Source organism: Phoca vitulina, unplaced genomic scaffold, assembly GCF_004348235.1.
Source record: "Phoca vitulina isolate PV1807 unplaced genomic scaffold, GSC_HSeal_1.0 scaffold19, whole genome shotgun sequence".
In the NCBI taxonomy this organism is placed as follows: domain Eukaryota; kingdom Metazoa; phylum Chordata; class Mammalia; order Carnivora; family Phocidae; genus Phoca; species Phoca vitulina.
In genome coordinates, this window is record NW_022589722.1 from 9712139 (window position 1) to 9731680 (window position 19542).

The 19542-nt window shown below is 39.7% G+C and overlaps 2 protein-coding genes across 5 annotated transcripts in view; one reads left to right on the plus strand and one right to left on the minus strand.

Annotated features, from left to right (window-relative positions):
• FGD6 (FYVE, RhoGEF and PH domain containing 6) overlaps positions 1-16970 on the minus strand; it is a 108166-nt gene extending 91196 nt beyond the window's left edge. For both annotated transcript variants that reach the window (XM_032416501.1, XM_032416502.1), the window contains exons 1-2: positions 16751-16970; positions 9294-11706 (exon numbers count right to left, since the gene is read on the minus strand). In XM_032416501.1, coding sequence (XP_032272392.1) covers positions 9294-11706; positions 16751-16766 — 2429 coding nt within the window. In that variant the 5' untranslated portion in view covers positions 16767-16970. The remainder of the gene's footprint in view (positions 1-9293; positions 11707-16750) is intronic.
• Positions 16971-17303: 333 nt separating this feature from the next.
• The window catches only part of VEZT (vezatin, adherens junctions transmembrane protein), a 73531-nt gene continuing 71292 nt past the window's right edge, over positions 17304-19542 (plus strand). For all 3 annotated transcript variants that reach the window (XR_004300903.1, XM_032416155.1, XM_032416156.1), the window contains exon 1: positions 17304-17426. Coding sequence is in view for 2 of the 3 variants with exons in the window: in XM_032416155.1 (XP_032272046.1) it covers positions 17391-17426 (36 nt within the window). In the remaining variant the exon portion in view is untranslated. The remainder of the gene's footprint in view (positions 17427-19542) is intronic.

A 19542-nucleotide genomic window follows, 5' to 3' on the forward strand; every position in this document is an offset into this window, starting at 1 on the left:
GAAAATATGAGACATGCATGGTCCTTTCTGTGTCACTGATGTCCCCACGAAATGGGGCTAAATGACAGGAACCATTTTAACTTGCTTTGAATAGCAGCCACCACTAACTTGACTAAATGCAAATGAAACATCAATTTCCTAACCATAAAAACTTTCCAACCAATGAGCTTTTCTTGCATGAAAAATGGGGCCTCTGAAAATGCTCATTGATGTCTATACATATCACTGCAGATGTCCTTGGGTTTTCCTTCTAGACACTGAACAAATTGGGGACAGAAATATTTTGTCCCCTGGGTAGAAGATTCACAGACCTCTACCAATATCAAACATAAAAAGAAACAAAAAGTGCAAAACCAATGCCTTGCAGCACAGAACAATATGAACATGTTCTGATTTAAAATCAGTATGTCTCAGGATCAGAAAACTTGGCTCCATACTCAGTTTACCTACATATTAACTCTGTGCCCGTAGGCAAGTTCCTTAACCTCATGAAATCTTAGTTTCCTCATCTGTAAAAGATAGTATCTGTCTTATAGGATAGCAGGGACTAAAATAAACACATGCAAGAGCTCCTAGCATGATGCCTGGCATAGCAGAAATACTGAGTAAATAGTAGCTATTACTATTTAGCATAGAGTCCGAGCTATGTGATGTTAACAGCATTTCTTATCTTTGGCATTATCTGGTTGATAAACTTTTGGTGAAGGCGGGGGAGAAACTGGATTGATGGGGAGTCAGGTAGTGGAGGGAAGAAAGTTTTGTTAACATATGTTAGTAGCATCAGATATTTGCTGGCTAAAAAGTTTCTGGTTAGTCTGAACCCTCATCTCCCCGAAATCACCTTAAAAATAGGAGCCATGTAATCCTATGTTCATATGCACATATAACCCTGTATTCATAAGCTGTATGCTGCTGTCCTTCCTTTCCTGTCTGTTATAACAGAAGAAAAAAAGGCAACGTCACAAGCAAACCTGAACCTTTTTGCAACAACTAAGATCACTTGAGTTTTCTAAATCTTGCTGACTTTCTCTGCAAAGGTTCCACAACAGCATTAGAAGGGGCAATGTGGTATTTTGAAACAGCAGGTTGGAGCCTTGATTTTGCCATTTACCATCTCTGTGGTGTGGGGAAAGTCAACAAGTCTTGCTGGGCTTGGCTTCATCAGTGAATGAGGAGGCTGCACTGGATGATTTGTAATGACTCCATTAGTTCTAAAATTTAATAGTTTTATGACTACATCTGACCTAAAACAGCCAAAAGGCATACCTGACTTTCCAAATTTCTCAAACTACCCAAAAGGCCCCGTTTAAGTTTCCTCACCCACACTTGATACCAAATAAATCATATCTGGACTCAGTGAACAATCTCATTATTTATTCCTCCCTCCCCTGTCCCAAGTCCTTCCCACAACCTAACAGACCAGTAGTGAGGGACTGTTCTTTCCCCTCATGCTTCTAACAGTGGAATCATGCAAAGAAAATCTAAGAAGTGAAACAGCTACTCATTTAAATGGAAATTTCTGCTGACTTGTCACTGTGGATGTATCTAAAGACCAACAGAAAGACAGGAAAAAATTCACCAATTATTCCTTCTTTATACATTTTACCAACTTTCCTGGACTTGAAATTACAATTGCCAAACAATTCAAATCAGAACTGCTTTCAGATGAAGAAAACAAAGAACAAGCTATTCTAATTTTTTAAAAAAATATTTTATTTATTTATTTGAGAGAGAGAGACACAGTGAGAGAGGGAACACAAGCAGGGGGAGTGGGAGAGGGAGAAGCAGGCTTCCCGCTGAGCAGGGAGCCCGATGCGGGGCTTGATCCCAGGACCCTGGGATCATGACCTGAGCCGAAGGCAGACGCTTAATGACTGAGCCACCCAGGCACCCCTATTCTAAATTTTTTAAAAGCCAAATCTATTCTTTAATTCCTAATGTTACTAACATACACCAAAATATATCAACTGTCATAAATATGTTACCAAGAAACTGACTTCAAAAAAATATATGACCTAAGTAAAACAAAGTTTTCAATGGAATCCACAGGAGCTAAAGAATAAGCAGTTGCACCATTTCAAACAGAAAAAGGCTAAATGTGTTTGTTTTCCTTTTTATTTTTATCCAAACATTCAGGGGAAACTGACTTTCTTTGTTCAGTGTTTATTATTTCACCTTTCCTGAAGCAAAAACCGAAACACTTTGATAAATGGGAGAGTCTGGTAAACAGACCCTTGGATATTACGGCTCACAACCACTAATCCAGTTGCATTTTAGTTGTCCATTTTTCCTGAAGTCACTATCATCATGATTCGATTTCTTCTCGTATAACAGGGTATGATAACACCACATACAACATTACTCCAGTTCACACTTACATAGGAACCAAAATGGATCTATAATACATGCAAACAAGGACTGAGAAATCCGAAAGAAAACTGCAGAAGACAGCTGTTCTTCCTGGAAATACTATCATCACACTTTACTCCACTGATATAGTCTATTTGGTCAACCCAAGTTTTATTAACTCCAAAGATAGATTATCTCTGCCTGATGTCAATACTCACAAACACTTTTTTTTTCCCCTTCAGAGATCCACTAACACAATTACAAGACTCAGACTAATCCAAAGTAGTTTTTCTATACCACTCAGAAGAAACGAGGCAGTTCAGTTCTTGAACTTTTTTTTTTTTTTTAAGATTTTATTTATTTATTTGACAGAGAGAGAGACAGCGAGAGCAGGAACACAAGCAGGGTGAGTGGGAGAGGGAGAAGCAGGCCTCCGGCTGAGCAGGGAGCCCGATGTGGGGCTCGATCCCAGGACTCTGGGATCATGACCCCAGCTGAAGGCAGACGCTTAACGACTGAGCCACCCAGGCGCCCCTTGAACTTAACTTTTAAATTCAGTATTTAATAAAGAGATCAGTAAACACTTCTTTAGAGCTTCCCATAACTGTGTTACAACTGGAACTGCTCTTTGAGTTGTAGCACATTTTGCTACACTTTGCTCCCAATATAGTTACAAAAAAGTATTAAAATTAATGGGCTCATATAAATATGTCTACTTTTTTTAATAAAGGGCTTTCCCTAAACACCAAAATTAATCTATGCAATTCCAGGAAAAGATGATGCATTTATAAGAAATGTCTGGAAGAACACAGAAAGCTTACAAAAGTAATATACAAAGCACAGGCATTACTTACAAATGCCTGAAATATGAACATACTCATCCCCCTACATAAGAACATGAGCCTAGATTTGGAATTCCCCTGAACCACCTGGAGGGATAATGAGCCAAAGTTCACCTTCTCCTCCTCTTCATCCTGTTCCTTCCCCCTTAATATTTTCCTCAACATACTACCCTCTACCTTCTTGAATATACCAGCATTTAAAAGTTATAAAAACTTTATTTTATTGCTCTGTTTTAGTATTGTCATAGTCTCATTCGCTATTAATTCCCAATGCATTTTTTTCATATATTAGAAGCTAAATAAGTTCTTGTGTGCTGGCTAGGAACCCAAGACGTACTCACAATTCCACTGCAAAAATGCACTGAGTTCCAAACATCCTATTAATAATAGGCTTAATCTATTTAGATTGATGGATTATCAGATTATCTTTACCTATCAGGTCCTTACAGGAATTAAAAATGCTTAGGAAAAGAATGAGGGACCTCCTTGTCCCTTCCCCACATGTGCCGTTTCCCAAAAGGTTCACACTAAGAACATTTTTCCAGGAAATAGGTCAGAAGCTCATTTTGCAAAGCAATTTCTGTCTCACTGATATAATTGATTGTAATTTTAAAAAAGCAAAATCATGATATGCTTGGCTAAATTATAAAATTTTTAGACTCTTACGATTCAAAAAGTTAATAAAAACACAGCAATGGAAAACCAATCAATTATCTCTAAAAATGCCACCTTCCCCCCCCACCACAAATGTGCAGATATCAGCTATCTCAAAACAATGTATTTTTACGAAGACGGGATGTGTATGTGTGTGCGTGTACCCACAATCACAAAGTAGGATATTTGTTCTTCTATCTCTTGACTAAAAATACACTTCTAAAAGTATAAAGTGACATTCTACCACATAAAAGCATATATATTTGATAAAATATCACTTACCTGTTTTGGCAGTAAATAAGACCAAAGTGATAGAGCTGCAGTTTCACTAATTGCTAATAATTAGTTTGAAAGGAAAAAAAGAAAAGCCTTACTGCCAAGAAGTAAAATCCAATGTGTCTAGCTGCAGTTCCAAATGTAGGATAAGTATGTAAACAAACAGATTTGCCAAAATTGTGTGTTAGGATTCCAACACAAGAAAGATAAAGAGCCATGCAAATTTTTTATATTTCCTGAGCTGATGCTGAAAATAACTCAGAGGAAAGGGCTTCTTTTGAGATATAGGAGTCCTAACCTTCACCCTCTAACTGTACATAATATCTTATCAGTGCTATGACAAGATGGAAATGTTTATTAGGGCTATTAATTTATACTTTAATCATTACATTAAGATCCAACAGGAGCACCAGATGGTACATGCAACCAAAGAGAGATATCTTCTAGACAGGGTCTGATGATTTGTAACACAAAAGCCATTGCAGGATTTTAGAGGATTTGTTATTTGGGAGCTTGTTGAGCCCAGTTTTGTGTTTAAAATGGGGAGAAAACAAACAAAAACTTAATACTTCCCTTCATCAGAAATAAGGATCTACTGATTAATTAAGAAGAAATTATTTTGAAGTTTACTTTATTTTGAATACTGGTACTTGAGGAAAACCTGAAGATAAATCCAAACATGTCAAGCGATGGGGACTTCTGGGCAAAAAGTTTCAGGCGGCAGCCGTCCACACTGGCTGATTCCATTTCCTCTCTTTGAAATGCTCAGTCTGCAATCCAGCTTCTTCCCCCAGAGCACCAATGACACTCCTCTTATCAAGGTTAGAAAATGATCTCCTAAATGCCAAACTCAATCATGTCCGTTTTATAAGCCTTGGGTCAAGTGGTACCAAATCTGTGAGGTCATCTTTAATACCTTACTTGGGGTATAACTCAGACAAAGCTTGGATCAACAAAACCATGTTGCCCTATAATTGCTGCCTCACTGGACAGAAGCTCCTGGGAGTAGGCACCTCCCTTCTACCTTTGAAGGCACAGGGCTTTACACATGGTCAAGACTGTGGAATAAATAATCTGAGGGCTTGCCAAGTTACCCAGGAAAACCCAATAATCATTCATTTTCTTTGAAGTGCTTATAGTAACAACAAAAACAACAGAGGAAAAACCTAGAAAGGTTCCAAGGAAAGTTCTTGGTTAGAGAATTAAGAAATCTGCTACAATTTCAAGAGGATTTGCACACTATTTGCACACATTTGCACACTATTATTTTGCTAATTTGTCTATAACTCTTTAATATTAAAGGCCCAAATTTACTAACTTCCCTACAAAAATCAAACTTCTAAAATAATACTAATAAATGAGCACTCATTAACCTGCGTGCCAGTGAGAGAGAGTTGTCAGCTAGGTATTTTAGAATAAATATGTTTGAAACATTACAGCAAAGAGAGCTTATAACTATACCCAAAAGGCACCAGAACGCTTGAGTTTCTCACAATCTTGCTCCCAACAAAACTGCTTTTAGAACAGAGCAGTAAGCAAATGGCGTCCTATCCAGGGACATGTAAAGCAACTGTTTCTATGGCCAGAGGAATTCCCTTCACCCTCGTTTACCTTCAGATTTGGCTATTCACCTTTCCCTGCTGGAGGGCTTCCCAGAACCACTCCTTACCCAAATTCAACTCCCCGCCTCTGGTTTCTCCTACTCACTCTTTTTTTTTTTTTTTAAAGATTTACTTATTTATTTGACACAGAGACACAGCCAGAGAGGGAACACAAGCAGGGGGAGAGGGAGAAGCAGGCTCCCCACGGAGCAGGGAGCCCGACGCGGGGCTCGATCCCAAGACCCTGGGATCATGACCTCAGCCGAAGGCAGACGCCCAACGACTGAGTCACCCAGGCGCCCCTCTCCTACTCACTCTGCCTGAGGTCAGAAACTCAATTAGCAGAATCACGCAGAGGAGAATGGGAACGGAAAGAGAGGAGGGATAGGAACGGTGAGGAGAAAGGAGGGAAAGAAAATCCACTCCTCACTAAATCCCAACCACCCAGCCCTTCCCTTCTCCTTATCACTCCCAATGCCTTGCAGTCTTTCTCAAAGCAAACCCAGCCCCCAATTTCCTCATTCTTCTTTAGTCACCTCACCCTTTCCACAAACACTGCTGTCTCAGACCCAGGGGATTTGCTCCTCAGACACGGTGGTGCTCAACCCCACCCGGGCTGGTCAAAGCTCCTGCCCCAGCACAAAGAAGCACTGGGAGGAAGAATTCACCTAGGAAAGGGGAAGGGAAAGTTTGAGTACAGAAATGGCTAATATAACGTGGGTGGTAACCTGGATCCTCTACCAACATTTCCAAAACTCTTTCTTTGGGCAATATACTCTAAGTTCCAAATTATCATGAACTTTTAGAACACAATCCTATTTGTAACTTGGGGACTGCATACAATTATTTCCTGATAAATTACAAACATGTTATGAATTAGTAAATATTAAGCTGTTGGATTCATGAAACATCTGTACTCTAAAGAAGGTGACAATATGAGCCACCCCAGGCTTGGCAATGTCTGTTTACTAATCCAGAATCTGTTGGTTATACACGTGAACTCTGCAAAACTAGTAAGTCTCTGTGAACCAGTCCCCTATGAACATCCAGAATCTCTTCCCTGAGGATCGAGAAACTGTTAAGACACTTTTTTATTCACTCCAGCAGATGAATCTTAAATAGGGTTTATTTATGGGTTTTTTTTTTTTTTTTTATCATTTTAGACCTCTATTGTGTTGGATTTTAAATTAATTACTCCAAGGCAGAGGTCTATATATTTTCAACAGCTGGATTGCCAAACAGGATTTCCATTTGGGTCCACTCGGCTCACCTGAAATATAGGTCCCACTTCTCATTTATCTTGTTTTAGGGTGTCCAGGTGTCCTCCTCATGAAGGCTTGGATTTTGCTTTCTCTGTCTATTCAATGTTTTACAAAAGGTACAATCTCCCAGGAAAAGCTGTTAGTCTGACCCTATGACTGAAGGCTTTTGATTCAGCTGGCACATTTCAAGACTCTCGAGCCTGGCTCCCTGCTCCAGGCCTAAACAAAAATCTCTGTGGAAAGCTAATTCAAAAGCAGAGCTCACTCACTCTTTACCAGGCTGCCCTACTTGACAGCCTGTAACCTGTCCAAAGCCGCCCTTGGTTTCCTGTGGCCTTGAGAAAGAACCCTCCTTAAGAATGCCATCCAGCTGCACCGGCTGGCTGTGTACATTAACCCCTTCCAACCTGGTTTCCCATCACCCCCAGAGCAGCAGTGCCCTCACTGCCTAAGAAACATATCGGAACAAGGACAAGTTCCAGACGTTTACAGCTGGTGTTAGCAATAATGACAAATCCTTGGGATTTAAGCCTGAGGGCCAATGGGACCGCCAAACCTCCAATTTCAAGAAAAACACTTCATCTTAGCTAAGGATAGCCGTATTATCATAAAGAAGCCAAATTAATTCCTCTTTCACCCAGATACACACAGACACATACACACACATAATATACAAAATCATATTAAAAGGAGGGCAATACCAACAAAACTGTTCCATGGAGAGAAGAACGAGCATGAGAATACATAAATTTTTTTTTTAAGTTGGACACTTAATTTCAATTCTCTGTCAAAATATTTACGCCAAGGAAAAGGCTTCTGCCTAGATACTAATGTTCAGAGTAGACAGTTGTAAGCAGAATGGAGTCAGCTAGAGAAAAGTCAGGCAAGGAAGCTAAGTCTTTTATAGCTCAAAGGAGGAAGGGCGCAGATACAAGTAAAGAAACATGCTAGGAGAGCATCTGAAAGCTAAAAGAAATTAGAACAATTTTACTTGGTACGCTAAAATTTTGCTTGACATTCTTATTTATTCAATTCACCTGATAATCCTCTGAGCCCCTACTATGTCACCATATATGTTACTATTTCTACAAAAGCCCCACCGTAAGACCTGAGTACTCAAAGGCTTGAGGTTAGTGACCTAAGAACATGAAGACTTCAAAAAGGGCCTGTGTGCTTTATGTTATACACGAAACACTTTAAATGCATGGTGAAGGCCGTCTTTGTGACCACAGAGCAAGAACAAAGCTCCTGCAGTGGCTGTTTACTTTACCTCTTTCTCATTCATTCTCTCACCCAACCACCATCTACTCATCCGTCCAAACCCCCTGTTTGGCCTCATAAGGGATAAAAGATATGACTCAAACTCGTCATGGAGCTTAAAAGTGAATACAGAATATCAGACATACCAATAAACAACTATACCATAAGACGGAGATAAAGGCTGTAAGGATTCCACAGCATAATAGGGAGATCAGAATAGGAAATCAACACTTCCTACTAGGTCTGTAAAAGCTTCATGAAGTCAATGGTTGCTGAGCTGGACTATCAAGGATGGTCAAGGTTTCAATAAGATGGTTGGAGTAGGGATACCAGAGGTAGTAAATACATATAAAAAAGTGAGAAAGAAAAGATAGTAACTTTCCATTTCCCGTATTTTTCCTATGTCCATATGAAGCCAGCAATTAGTCTTCAACACGCAAAATAATCCTCAGAGTATGAAATTTTGTAAATTTAGAGGTTTTAACTGACAAGGGCATCATAGGCAAATGCATGGATTTCAAACTCCACAGATTCCTTTTTCTTTTCTTTTTTTTAAGTAGGCTCCACACCCAGCGTAGTGCCCAGTGTGGGGTTCGAACTCATGACCCTGAGATCAAGACCTGAGCTCATATCAAGAGTTGGACGCTCAACCAACTGAGCCACCCAGGCGCTCCTTAACTTCACACATTTCTTACACCTAACAAATAAACCTGGCCAATTTTCTCCCCTAGATTCCTGCTATGACTTATAAGTTGGTGCCTTGGAGGGCCTGCAACCTTGCTGTTCTAGGTCTCCTTTATACTACCTACACTACCACTGTTCAAATTCTTTGAATCAGCTACTAAAATAAGTCAACTACTTCAAGGCTGCATTGAAAATACCCATACTGACTATATGATAAAAGAACACTGCAGTCTGGAATAATTTAATGTATGCTTAACTAAACCACGCTCTCACCAAGTGATTTTCCCCCATCTCACAGGCTTCTTGAAGGTTAATTTCAGTGATCTGTGCAAAAGCACAGTGTCCGTCTGGCACCTAAGTGTTACCTGGAATGCTGATGTCTGGGTCCAAGTTGCACCTGGCCACCTGGAGCTTCATATGGCTCTTCTACCTCGTACACATTTGCATCGGTGTCCTCCATGCTTCTGGAATTCTGCCATTCTAACTCGGGAGTTTTCCCTATGGCCATTATAAATGGCAAGTTCTCATACTCTGGTATTTCCTCATAATGGCGTACATTTTCATACTCTGGTGCACAGCCACTTGTAATAGATTTGCAAGGCGCCTGAGATGAGGACTCCCTGGAGAGCATTTGATCATCCAAAGACTCAGCTCTTGGTCCATTAGCTGCACTGGTCTGACCCCGAGACTTCTTCCTCTTCTTTTGGGATTCTAGGCTGTAGTTATCTGCAGAATATGCCTTGATGGGTTTACTTCTCTTCTCTTCTACCAACATGCCATGCCTTTCACTTTCATCACTTTCAATTCCTTTCCTCTCCCCACCTGACAGGCTGCCTGCGGTTGTGTCTCCAAGCTGGCTATTCTTGGACCAAAATTTCTGGAAGTCACTCTTCATGAAACAGATGGACAGTTTCATGTTGAGCAACTTCTTTAAAGAGTTTTTCTTTTGAGTGTCTTTGCAAGGCTTAGTGCACCTTTCCGCATCCATGGCAGATAACGATTTTGCTCTAGGCTTAGTTATGGCAGTTGAAAGCTCACTATTTGATGATATAGTAGTGACAGACTTTAAGGATTCCGGGTTCCCTGAAAAGGGTAAAATAGGATGAGGTAATTTCCACACTGGCTTTTCTGAAGCCCGTTTAGGCATATCAAAGGAAGACGACATACTGAGGTTTTGGGCGCACAAATGCCGAGGGTGATTTCTTTCTAGACCTTTCTCTGAATTATTTTCCTCATTTGAGGGATAAGAACTTTTTTCCACAAGCTCCTCTGAGGCAGCCTTTTTAAGCACTCCTGCAGCAGGCAAGCTGTGTCTTTGAGGTTTTTTCGGGACAATCCTTGAGGAAATTTCACCTTTTATTGTAGATTCCTTTTGCATTTGAGGGGCAGACACTCCCAGGTTACAGGTGGTAGGCAAATGTTCATTGCAGGTTAATTTGAGCTGCTTAGGCAGGCTCATAGATAAAGTACTACATCTTATAAAACTGGTCTCTTTGTCCACAGCAAGTGACATACTAGAACCATCTACTGTCTTGCTGTCAGAACTTAAATTAGAATCTGTTTCCATTTTTTCAAAGGAAGATGTTTCATGACACATAGCTTTCTGTGGATTGACTAAATTTTGTCTGTCACCATTGGAGTCCACATTCAATTCACTTTTATTTCCTGGCTTCACTTTGTCCACCTGTTCCTGGTTACACAAAACATTCTGATGAAGAACATTGATTTTATTGTTTCTCAAACCAGCTTCTAAAAGACAAGAAGAGTTACTGTCTAAATTCTCTGGTTCTTCAGTACTTTCACTAGGAACATCTATATACTTTTGACGTAACAGACGAGCAGCCCGTGTCTTTCTGGGCTTGGGGGTTGGAAATTTGGGAGTATATGGTACTAAGTGAATTTCTAAGGGACCAAGGTCTTTGACTTCTGATTTCTTATTAACTCCATCTGAAGATAGAAAAGTACTCCTTTTACCATTTTCCAGAGCTTCTTGTTCAGATGAATGAAAGCAAGTATTGCTTTTTTCACTGCTATGCTGATAAGTTTCATCACTAGGAAGCTGTAGGTGGCAGTGGTGATGATCAGGAACTTTTTCAAAGCTGGACAGGGAAGGTGACAAATCTGCAAACTCAATTCTGAATTGTCTGTTAGAATTATAGCCATCATTAATTTCTGAGTTGTCTGTGGATCTGTGCTTCTGTAGGGAAATAAAAGGTAATGTTCGTTGTGTTAAAACATTTTTAAGCTTCTCTTCTAGGATGTTTGCCTTTAAAACTACTCCACTCTGGCTCTTGACATTTTCAACATTAGAATCACATTTACTCCTTGTTTTTATAGCTGAAGAGAACTCATCAATTTTACTATTTTCTAAATTTTCATGCATTTCCAGGGGCTCTAAGATAAGTTGCTTTACACACAAATTCTCTCTATTCCCAAGTTTATGGATACACTGAGAACTGCATGAACACATTGGTAAAATATAATCATTGCTCTGATGCCCTACATTTTTACAACTAGAGTTGTCAGCATTTTCAGGTAATTCCTGTTTGTGCTCTTCCAGGTTCACAATGATTTTCCTTGATGGTGACTGCCCGATGTCTCCAACAGGTGAGCCCTTCAGAACTTTTGGTTTTGGGGCTATTGCTGGTTTGGTTTTCTTTGTTGACTGTGGAACACTAGAGATCACAATATCAGGTTTAGGTGCAATAGGAGGTGGAGCTGGCTTATTATTTGCTACCACAAACTTTGGCTTGGGGGCCACTGGTGGCTTCTTAATCTCTAGAAAGGAAAAAATAATAATTTGATGACAAAAACAAAACAAAACAAAAAACCCCAAAGCAAAAGATGATAAATAATTAAATTTGATAACATTTTTACTTTTTTTGATAATATGGTGAACTTGCATTTTACTAGGTAGATTATGTTACATTAAAGAGTCAACATTACTCTTGAAAATTCCTTAAACTGCCATTCAATTGCAATATACAAAGCTCTGGGTAGAGTGTACATTTCTTAGCAAGTCCAATACAGTTTTCCTTCTAGCTTTGGAACAGATTATCTTCAGTAGACACTAAATGAAATCATTGCTATAGCAGAAGAAAGCACTTCAGTTCATCTGCTGAGTGCTAAGTGAGTGAATTTGCCTCAGTTATATAGAAATGAAACACTTAAGCTTACATATCAATAAGTAGTAGTATTCTTCCACCCCAGTGATATACCAGAGTTGTATAAGTGCCTTTTCTCAAGAATCTACCTCACTAGAACAGCAAAACAATCTTAAAAAGGAATACAGAAATCAGAAATTTTCTAAACTTAAAAACAAAACTAGTTCTTCTGTATTATTTGATTAATTATAAAGTTGGTACTTCTCTGTATGGATACTGTCATTGGGAATTTTTATTATAATCCTTCACAGAGCTTTATTTTAAGTCATGTGTATGGGTTCTACGCCATGTCTAATCAATCAGTTTCTGGGCATACGGCCTGGACATGTGTATTTCTTTTAAGTTCCACAGGTGAATATACTGTGTTCCCTTTATTAATAACCTCTATTCTAGTGCCTTTAAAAGATGAACACAATTTCTATTGTAGCAATCCTTCCTCAACATTATATAAAAAGCACTTAATAAACACCTATTTTTTTTTTTAATAAACACCTATTATACTATGCTAGATTTGTACAGACCTGGTCCTAGCCTAAAGGCACCTAGTAAAAGCCTCACACAAAAGACCTATAAGATGAAGATACAAGGGGCCCAAACATCTGTTGTTTTTTTTGTTCTTTTTAAGTTTTTCTACCTATACTATCACATCACCTAGTCACATTTCCCCAAGGAGACCTGAAGTAAAAATACTTTATCTTATACTTCTTACACTTCATGTTTGTTCCTCCAACAGGATCTAATGCTTAATAAAAATTTACTGAAAAAAAGAAAACAAAAAACCACAAATTTTTCAAAATATATGTTAGACATTAAGTACTTGAATACACAGAGGCTTTGATACTTCATTTAATGATTTTTTTTTTTTCAACAAAGGAAATTAGTCACAACACTTGGGAAGATATTGTATGAAGGAGGGAGGGGGGAGGGAGAGAGAGACAGAGAGAGAGAGAGAGAGAGAGAGAGAGAATAGGCAGTTCTATTTCCTTTTACCAACCATTTTCCCAAACCAAGGTCACATGATAACACATGCTTTCTCATTCAACTCCTGGGTGTAATGTCCTGATAAAGAAGATAATAAAATATTTCCAAAATAATTTAATACAAATTCCCAAAGCTATACAATTTCAGTTAGCTATTCAATAAGCATGTTATTTTTGTTTAAGTAGAAAAAACTGTAAAACCATTCAAAGCCTAATGATAAACTTTGCTATAATAGTCTATTAAATTAAACTGCTGACCTATTAAGTCTTAAGATAAAAGTATGAATGCCCAGGGCCTCTTCCAAACCTCCCACCCTACCCCAGATAATGCAACATGACAAACTGTCATGTTGATTTCTGTAACCATTCTTTTTTTTTTTTTTTTTTTAAATCAGTTTTTTTTTTTTTTTTTAAAGATTTTATTTATTTGAGAGAGAGAATGAGAGAGAGAGAGCATGAGAGGGGGAAGGGTCAGAGGGAGAAGCAGACTCCCTGCCGAGCAGGGAGCCCGATGCGGGACTCGATCCTGGGACTCCAGGATCATGACCTGAGCCGAAGGCAGTCGCTTAACCAACTGAGCCACCCAGGCGCCCTGATTTCTGTAACCATTCTTAAAACATCCTACGTCTGGGATTTTTGAAGGAATTAAAAAAAAAAGTCAGTTTTGCAAGATGGAAAGAGTTCTGGAGACTGGTTGCACAGCAACTTGAACTATACACTTAAAAACGGTAAAGATGGTAAATTTATGTTATGTGTATTTTCCACAACTAAAAAACCCCCAAAACAAAAACCCAGTCTCATCAAATTAATCTTTTACTTTCTCAATCTTATTGCCTTGTCAAAAGCCATTTAACCAATCAATTTTTGCTTTTTAGTCAAATTGTTTTTTAACCTTTGGTACCAGTTTTACTCTTTTCTTTAAAAAAAAAATCAGTACCCATTTAAATGTAGAATAATATTTTGAAAAGTTAGCAGGAATCAACTTCAATAGGATTATTGAATAAATTTTTAATTATTAGTAAGAGCAAGTGTTTAACTCACTGGTAGCACAATATCCAAAATCCTTTATTATTATTAGTAGTAGTAGTAATATTTAGTGGCTCTCTTTTGAAAGAAACAGAACTCAAAAAATAACAAGCCATTATATTACAGCCTGCTCCTATGTCACTCTTGAAGTAAGTGCATGATGTTTAGAAATGCACCCAGCACCTTTGGATTTTAATACTGTATCAACATTTAGACCCAAAAGCTGTAGAGCAAAGCAGCAAATCTTTTATTTACACAGCTGTTTGGCTCCAGGGAAAAATAAGGTAAGAAAGTAAAGCACTGGTACCATTTTACTATTACAAACATACTTGTCATGTGTTACACACAGATGGCTGTGGTTCGTGTGCACACTTTCTTAGCTATTGGACCAGCCAAAAGGCAAAGCACAGGCATTAATGAGGCTGTATGTGTTTTAAAGGATACAAAATATATACCGATAAAGATCTCTCCTTTTTCATATACTGAAACTAGAATAATTCTAAAATCTCTATTATGGGCCTACTCATTCGCAGATGCAGAAAAACAAAGCAAGCTCTCCTACAGGATACATATAACTCAGGATGTTTACAACATTTATCTTATTTTTTAATTTTTTTAACATTTATCTTATTTTAAAATTAAGCCAACCATCCCAAATACCACAGATTAGAGTCAATATAAACAAACATCCCCTCCCCCAATTGTAAATAATATTCTTAAGGTTTTAAAGAATTTGATTATTATACCAAAAAAGTATCAGAGAGATTGTAAGAATGATGAGCACATAATTTTATAAGAATGGAATGGAAATAAAACCCCAGTTTTCTTCCATATTCTCCATTTAGACATGAGAAAGAATTATAAAAAATCTTAACAGATGGGTGAACAAAAAGGTAGTTAATGCTTCTCAGCAAGCCAGGCTAAAAACCAACTAACTCAGCTAAACACAGGAAGTGTTCCTCTTTTAAACACCACAAAAATGTCTGTGGATTTCTTTAATTGTAAAGTTGATAAAATACAAAAATAGCTTGCATTATTCTAGGGTAATACAAATCAAAGCATCATAAACTTCCAGATTGAACCCCCGATCAGATTTACACATCTAAATGTCAACTTAAGTGCTTCTGTACCTGTTCATTATTAACTGTTAGGACTAGAATTGAAAGTGATACATTTAAGGAATGAATATTTTAAATGTGTTTGACACTCCAAAGGAGGGTAGAGCTAAAATGGCTGGAAAGATTTTTAAATATCCAACCACTTTAAATTTAAATTAACTGTATTGGGTCAGTAATAAAGAAAAATTGAAAGGTGAGGCACCAAAATTTAAGATGAAAATAGTTAACCTCAAGTAAGTAGAAAGTCTCTCCTTAGTAAGGAAAAGAGAGTTTATAAATAACTTCCACAGTATATGATAACATATCTCCTATACATACATATAACATTAAAAAGGAACGATCCACAACATCTTCAGGAATATTTCACTCCTTGCTTTCTTATTCCTGTTGGCTAACTTCTTGCCTTGTTAGTTGTAATCTGATTACATCTAGCAATGCAACACTCCAATATATCTATTTTAGAAATAATACAAATCAGAACATTTATTAGAGTGCTGTTTGACAGCTTCACGTTGCAGGAATTTAAAACAAATGCCAAGAAAAGCAAAGAAAATTTAATTGTACTTAACTGCTGAATCTAGAAGTAACTTTGAGGGGAAGCCTTACACTATTTTACTACAAAATTTCTAATGAAAGTGTTTTTCTTTCAACATGGGCAAAAACATATAGAAAAAACCCCGCAATACATAATATATTATTAAGTTCTGGTTTAAAAATTGACCTAAGGTCTTGCAAAGTGATTTTAATCGTAATTAGCAATTACTTTACTAATTATTTTTGGAAAATAAGAACTGTTCCTTAGACTGTTTAGAAATACAACGTCGAGAATTGCTCAAAATCCACACAAAGGTAAATTACAGGCTTTGTCATTTGGATGAAGAGAAAGGACTATGGAAGGCAGACAGAAAATAAGGCTTCGTTTACACTAACCAGGTAGAAACAGAAAAAAATCCATAAAAACTGGGTGAAGATGAGCAAAAAATTGCCATCGACAATTCTACTCCTCTGCTTCTCAGGTAACAGAGCAAAAACCACCAGGACAGGAGCCACAAAGTCTAAAGTTCTCCATCTAATAAGGGTCAGGGTTTCCAGTAGATACTAGGTTCAAAGCGACTCAGCGTAGTGGCTGACTTCAACAGTCCGGGAACACTGCCCTTTCCTAGAATAACAGATTTCTTAACATGGGAATCTAAACTACTTTCACACGCAAAGGCAAAGTCCCCCAAACTTCAGGAGGGACGAGCAAATGTTTCCCTCTTCATATTTCGTGATTCACCTGGCGCAAAGAGCTCCCAACACGGGTCTCCGTGTAAAGGGAGGTCCCAAGAGATACACGATTTCCAACCAGCCCCTCTCGGCAGGAAGGGACGAGAAAATCCGGCAGCACACGCTGTCTGCTCCGCACTTGCACAGCCCTCGGGAAAGGTAGGCGGAACACCGTTAACCCACCCGTGAGGAGAAAGTTGCTCCAGAGCCCAAGACTAGCAGCGCTCCCTACAAACTTTCCAGCGGCAGCGCGAGAGCCGTCACTTACCGGCGGCAGAAGTCATGATTCCCTGTGCAGCTCGCTTCGCTTCCCCGCTCGCCCCCCTCAATCCATGCTCCTCTTACAGTCCATTGTTTCAAGAGTTTGAGCAGAAGAGAAAAGCCTCTGCAGCGCCCGCATTCCGTCCCGCTGCCCAGCGGCGCAAAGCGAGCGCCGCACAAAGGACGCGGCCGGCTCCAGGGACCCGGCGGCGCACCCGAGCGCGAGCCGCAGGCGGCGGGCGGGCGGGCACGAGCGCCACCCAGCCGAGCTCCCGGAGGACGGCCAGGCGCGGGCACGAGCAGAGCTCACGGCGGCTCGGCCGGCGCGTGCTCCTCTCCAGCTCCAAAAAAATAAAAAATCAGGGCTTCAGGCGCCCCCTGCTAGTCGCGGCCGTAAAAGGCGGACAAAAGCGCCAGCCTCCTCCAATCAGTGGGCTCGAGCTTCCTCCCGCTCCTGCCCCTTCCGCCCACACGCTCTTGCTCTGTTCCAATCAGTGGTCCTGAAAAGGGGGGGCGTGAGCTGCGAGGCATTCTGGGAATTGTAGTTTTCTGGACAGAACTGACGGTCCGTAGCAGACGCCGAGGTGCCGCCAGTTCTCCCGCCTTCATTTCCCATCGTGCTGAGGCGGGTGGCATGGCGGAGAAGGATGACACCGGAGTTTGACGAAGAGGTGGTTTTTGAGGTAAGGGGAAAATGGCGGTGGGTGTGGATTGCCTTTGTTTGAGAAGGACAAGGGGGAAGGCGAAGGGCCGATCCCGGCAGAATGGATCGGGTGACGCTCCTTCCCGCCTCGGTCACCGAATCTCGGCAATTTCTGGGCCTAGTGTTGGCCGCAGCCTGACAGGTGTAGCCCCAGGCACCCTTGCCGCGGCAATCTCCGCCTCAGGCCCGCCCAGAATTCCCAGCTGGGGCCCCGTTGCTAGGCCGGGGGACCAGAACCCTGCCTGTTCCTTCCTGGGAGATGGATATGCTGCGGGGGTACTGCGCCCGGGTGGGGCGGGGCGCAGTCGTGCATTTTGGATACTCCTCTCTACAACTTAGCCTCCCCTTTTTTCGTGCTCGATTTTTTGGGTCAGTATCCAGAAATGCCTCGGGTCACCGTTCACTGTCGAGGTGTGGTCCTCTTAATGAAGGCAGCAGGTGCCAGTTTTCTAACACGTTTTAAAATCTGTGTGCGGGACCTACTGAGAGTGATTAGGAACGAGGCATCTCAACATCTAGGTTCAGTTCTTTTGTCCTTTGCTGTTGCGCTAGGTGTAGCCAGTTCTTCTGACTCGAGGCTCTGGGTGTGAGTGCTTTTGTGTGGGACTATTTTAAGACGTTCTCTGCCATCTTGAATGAAAAAAAAAAAACAAAAACAGGCGAGTGTTTTTGTTGCCATTATCTATCAGATACAGGTGAAAGCTCATACGCAGCGTAGATATATTGCATATATGTATGCTTTATGTTCACTCATCCAACCGGATTTTAAGAAATTTTAAAAAAAGAAATGGCCCATTCCATACACTGGGAAAGCTAGCCATTAAACAGTACAGAATGATAAGTGTTGAAATATGTACTAACTGTTGTTGGAGGATTGATGTGGAAACGGCAGTCTGTTCTTGTGGCCTCAGAGAAGCTACACCCAGTAAATGATATCCGAGGTAAATCTTGAACTATGAATCGGATTAGAACGAAAGGAGAAAATGCATTTCTGGGAAAGAGAACTGAGCATGCCAAGGTTAGGAGGTGTGAAAGTACCTGGTGTGGATTTTTTCAGGGGCGTGAGTGTGGAGGGTCGCTATATAAAGTGGTTTGATGTGGCTAGAATGTAGAAGTAGTGCAAGATAGAGCCATTTTACCAAAATGAAGAGTCTGGATTCCAGGAGCTCATTTGGGAAGACAAGTGTCTGAATTTTGGAAATAAGAGAAGAAATAATGGACTGATGGCTTGGACAGGTAATTCTTAGAATTAAAGGTAAAATCAGGAGGCGCCTGGGTGGCTCAGTCGTTAAGCGTCTGCCTTCGGCTCAGGTCATGATCCCAGGGTCCTGGGATCGAGCCCCACATCGGGCTCCCTGCTCAGCGGGAAGCCTGCTTCTCCCTCTCCCACTCTCCCTGCTTGTGTTCCCTCTCTCGCTGTGTCTCTCTCTGTCAAATAAATAAATAAAATCTTAAAAAAAAAAAAAAAAAGAATTAAAGGTAAAATCAAGGAAACAGTTACAGATTGAATGTGGGAGCTGAAGGAGACAAAAATCTAGGTTGCTCAGATGTGTAGGGTAAAGAAACCTGGGCGGATGTTTTTTTTTTTTCTTTTTTTTACCCTATTATTTTCTTAGATTTCTGAATATAATAGTAATGCATGCTCAAAAATCATTTCATTGTAGAAAATAAGCCATAAAATTAAAATCATCCTTTATCCTGCCACCCAATGATGGCTGCTATTAACATTATAGTATTATGTGTTCTTACAGACTTTTTTTTAAGCAAGTGTTATGTTTAGCGTGTGATACTTTTTAAAGCAAAAGGTATCATACCAAATAGAATTTTGTATGTATTTTTCATATAAATTTATCATGAGTCTTTAATTATTCATTACTCTTTGAAAACATTATTGATAACATAATATTCCAGCATATGTGTGTATTGTAATATAACCATTTTTCCATTTTGGATAATTATATTGTTCCAAAATACCATTGTAATAACACTGATATGATTCCATCTTTAACTGCAACTCTGATTTTTCCTTAGAATAATTTCTAGAAGTGAAACTAGTGGGTCAAAAGGATATGACAATTTAAGACTTATACAGAAAG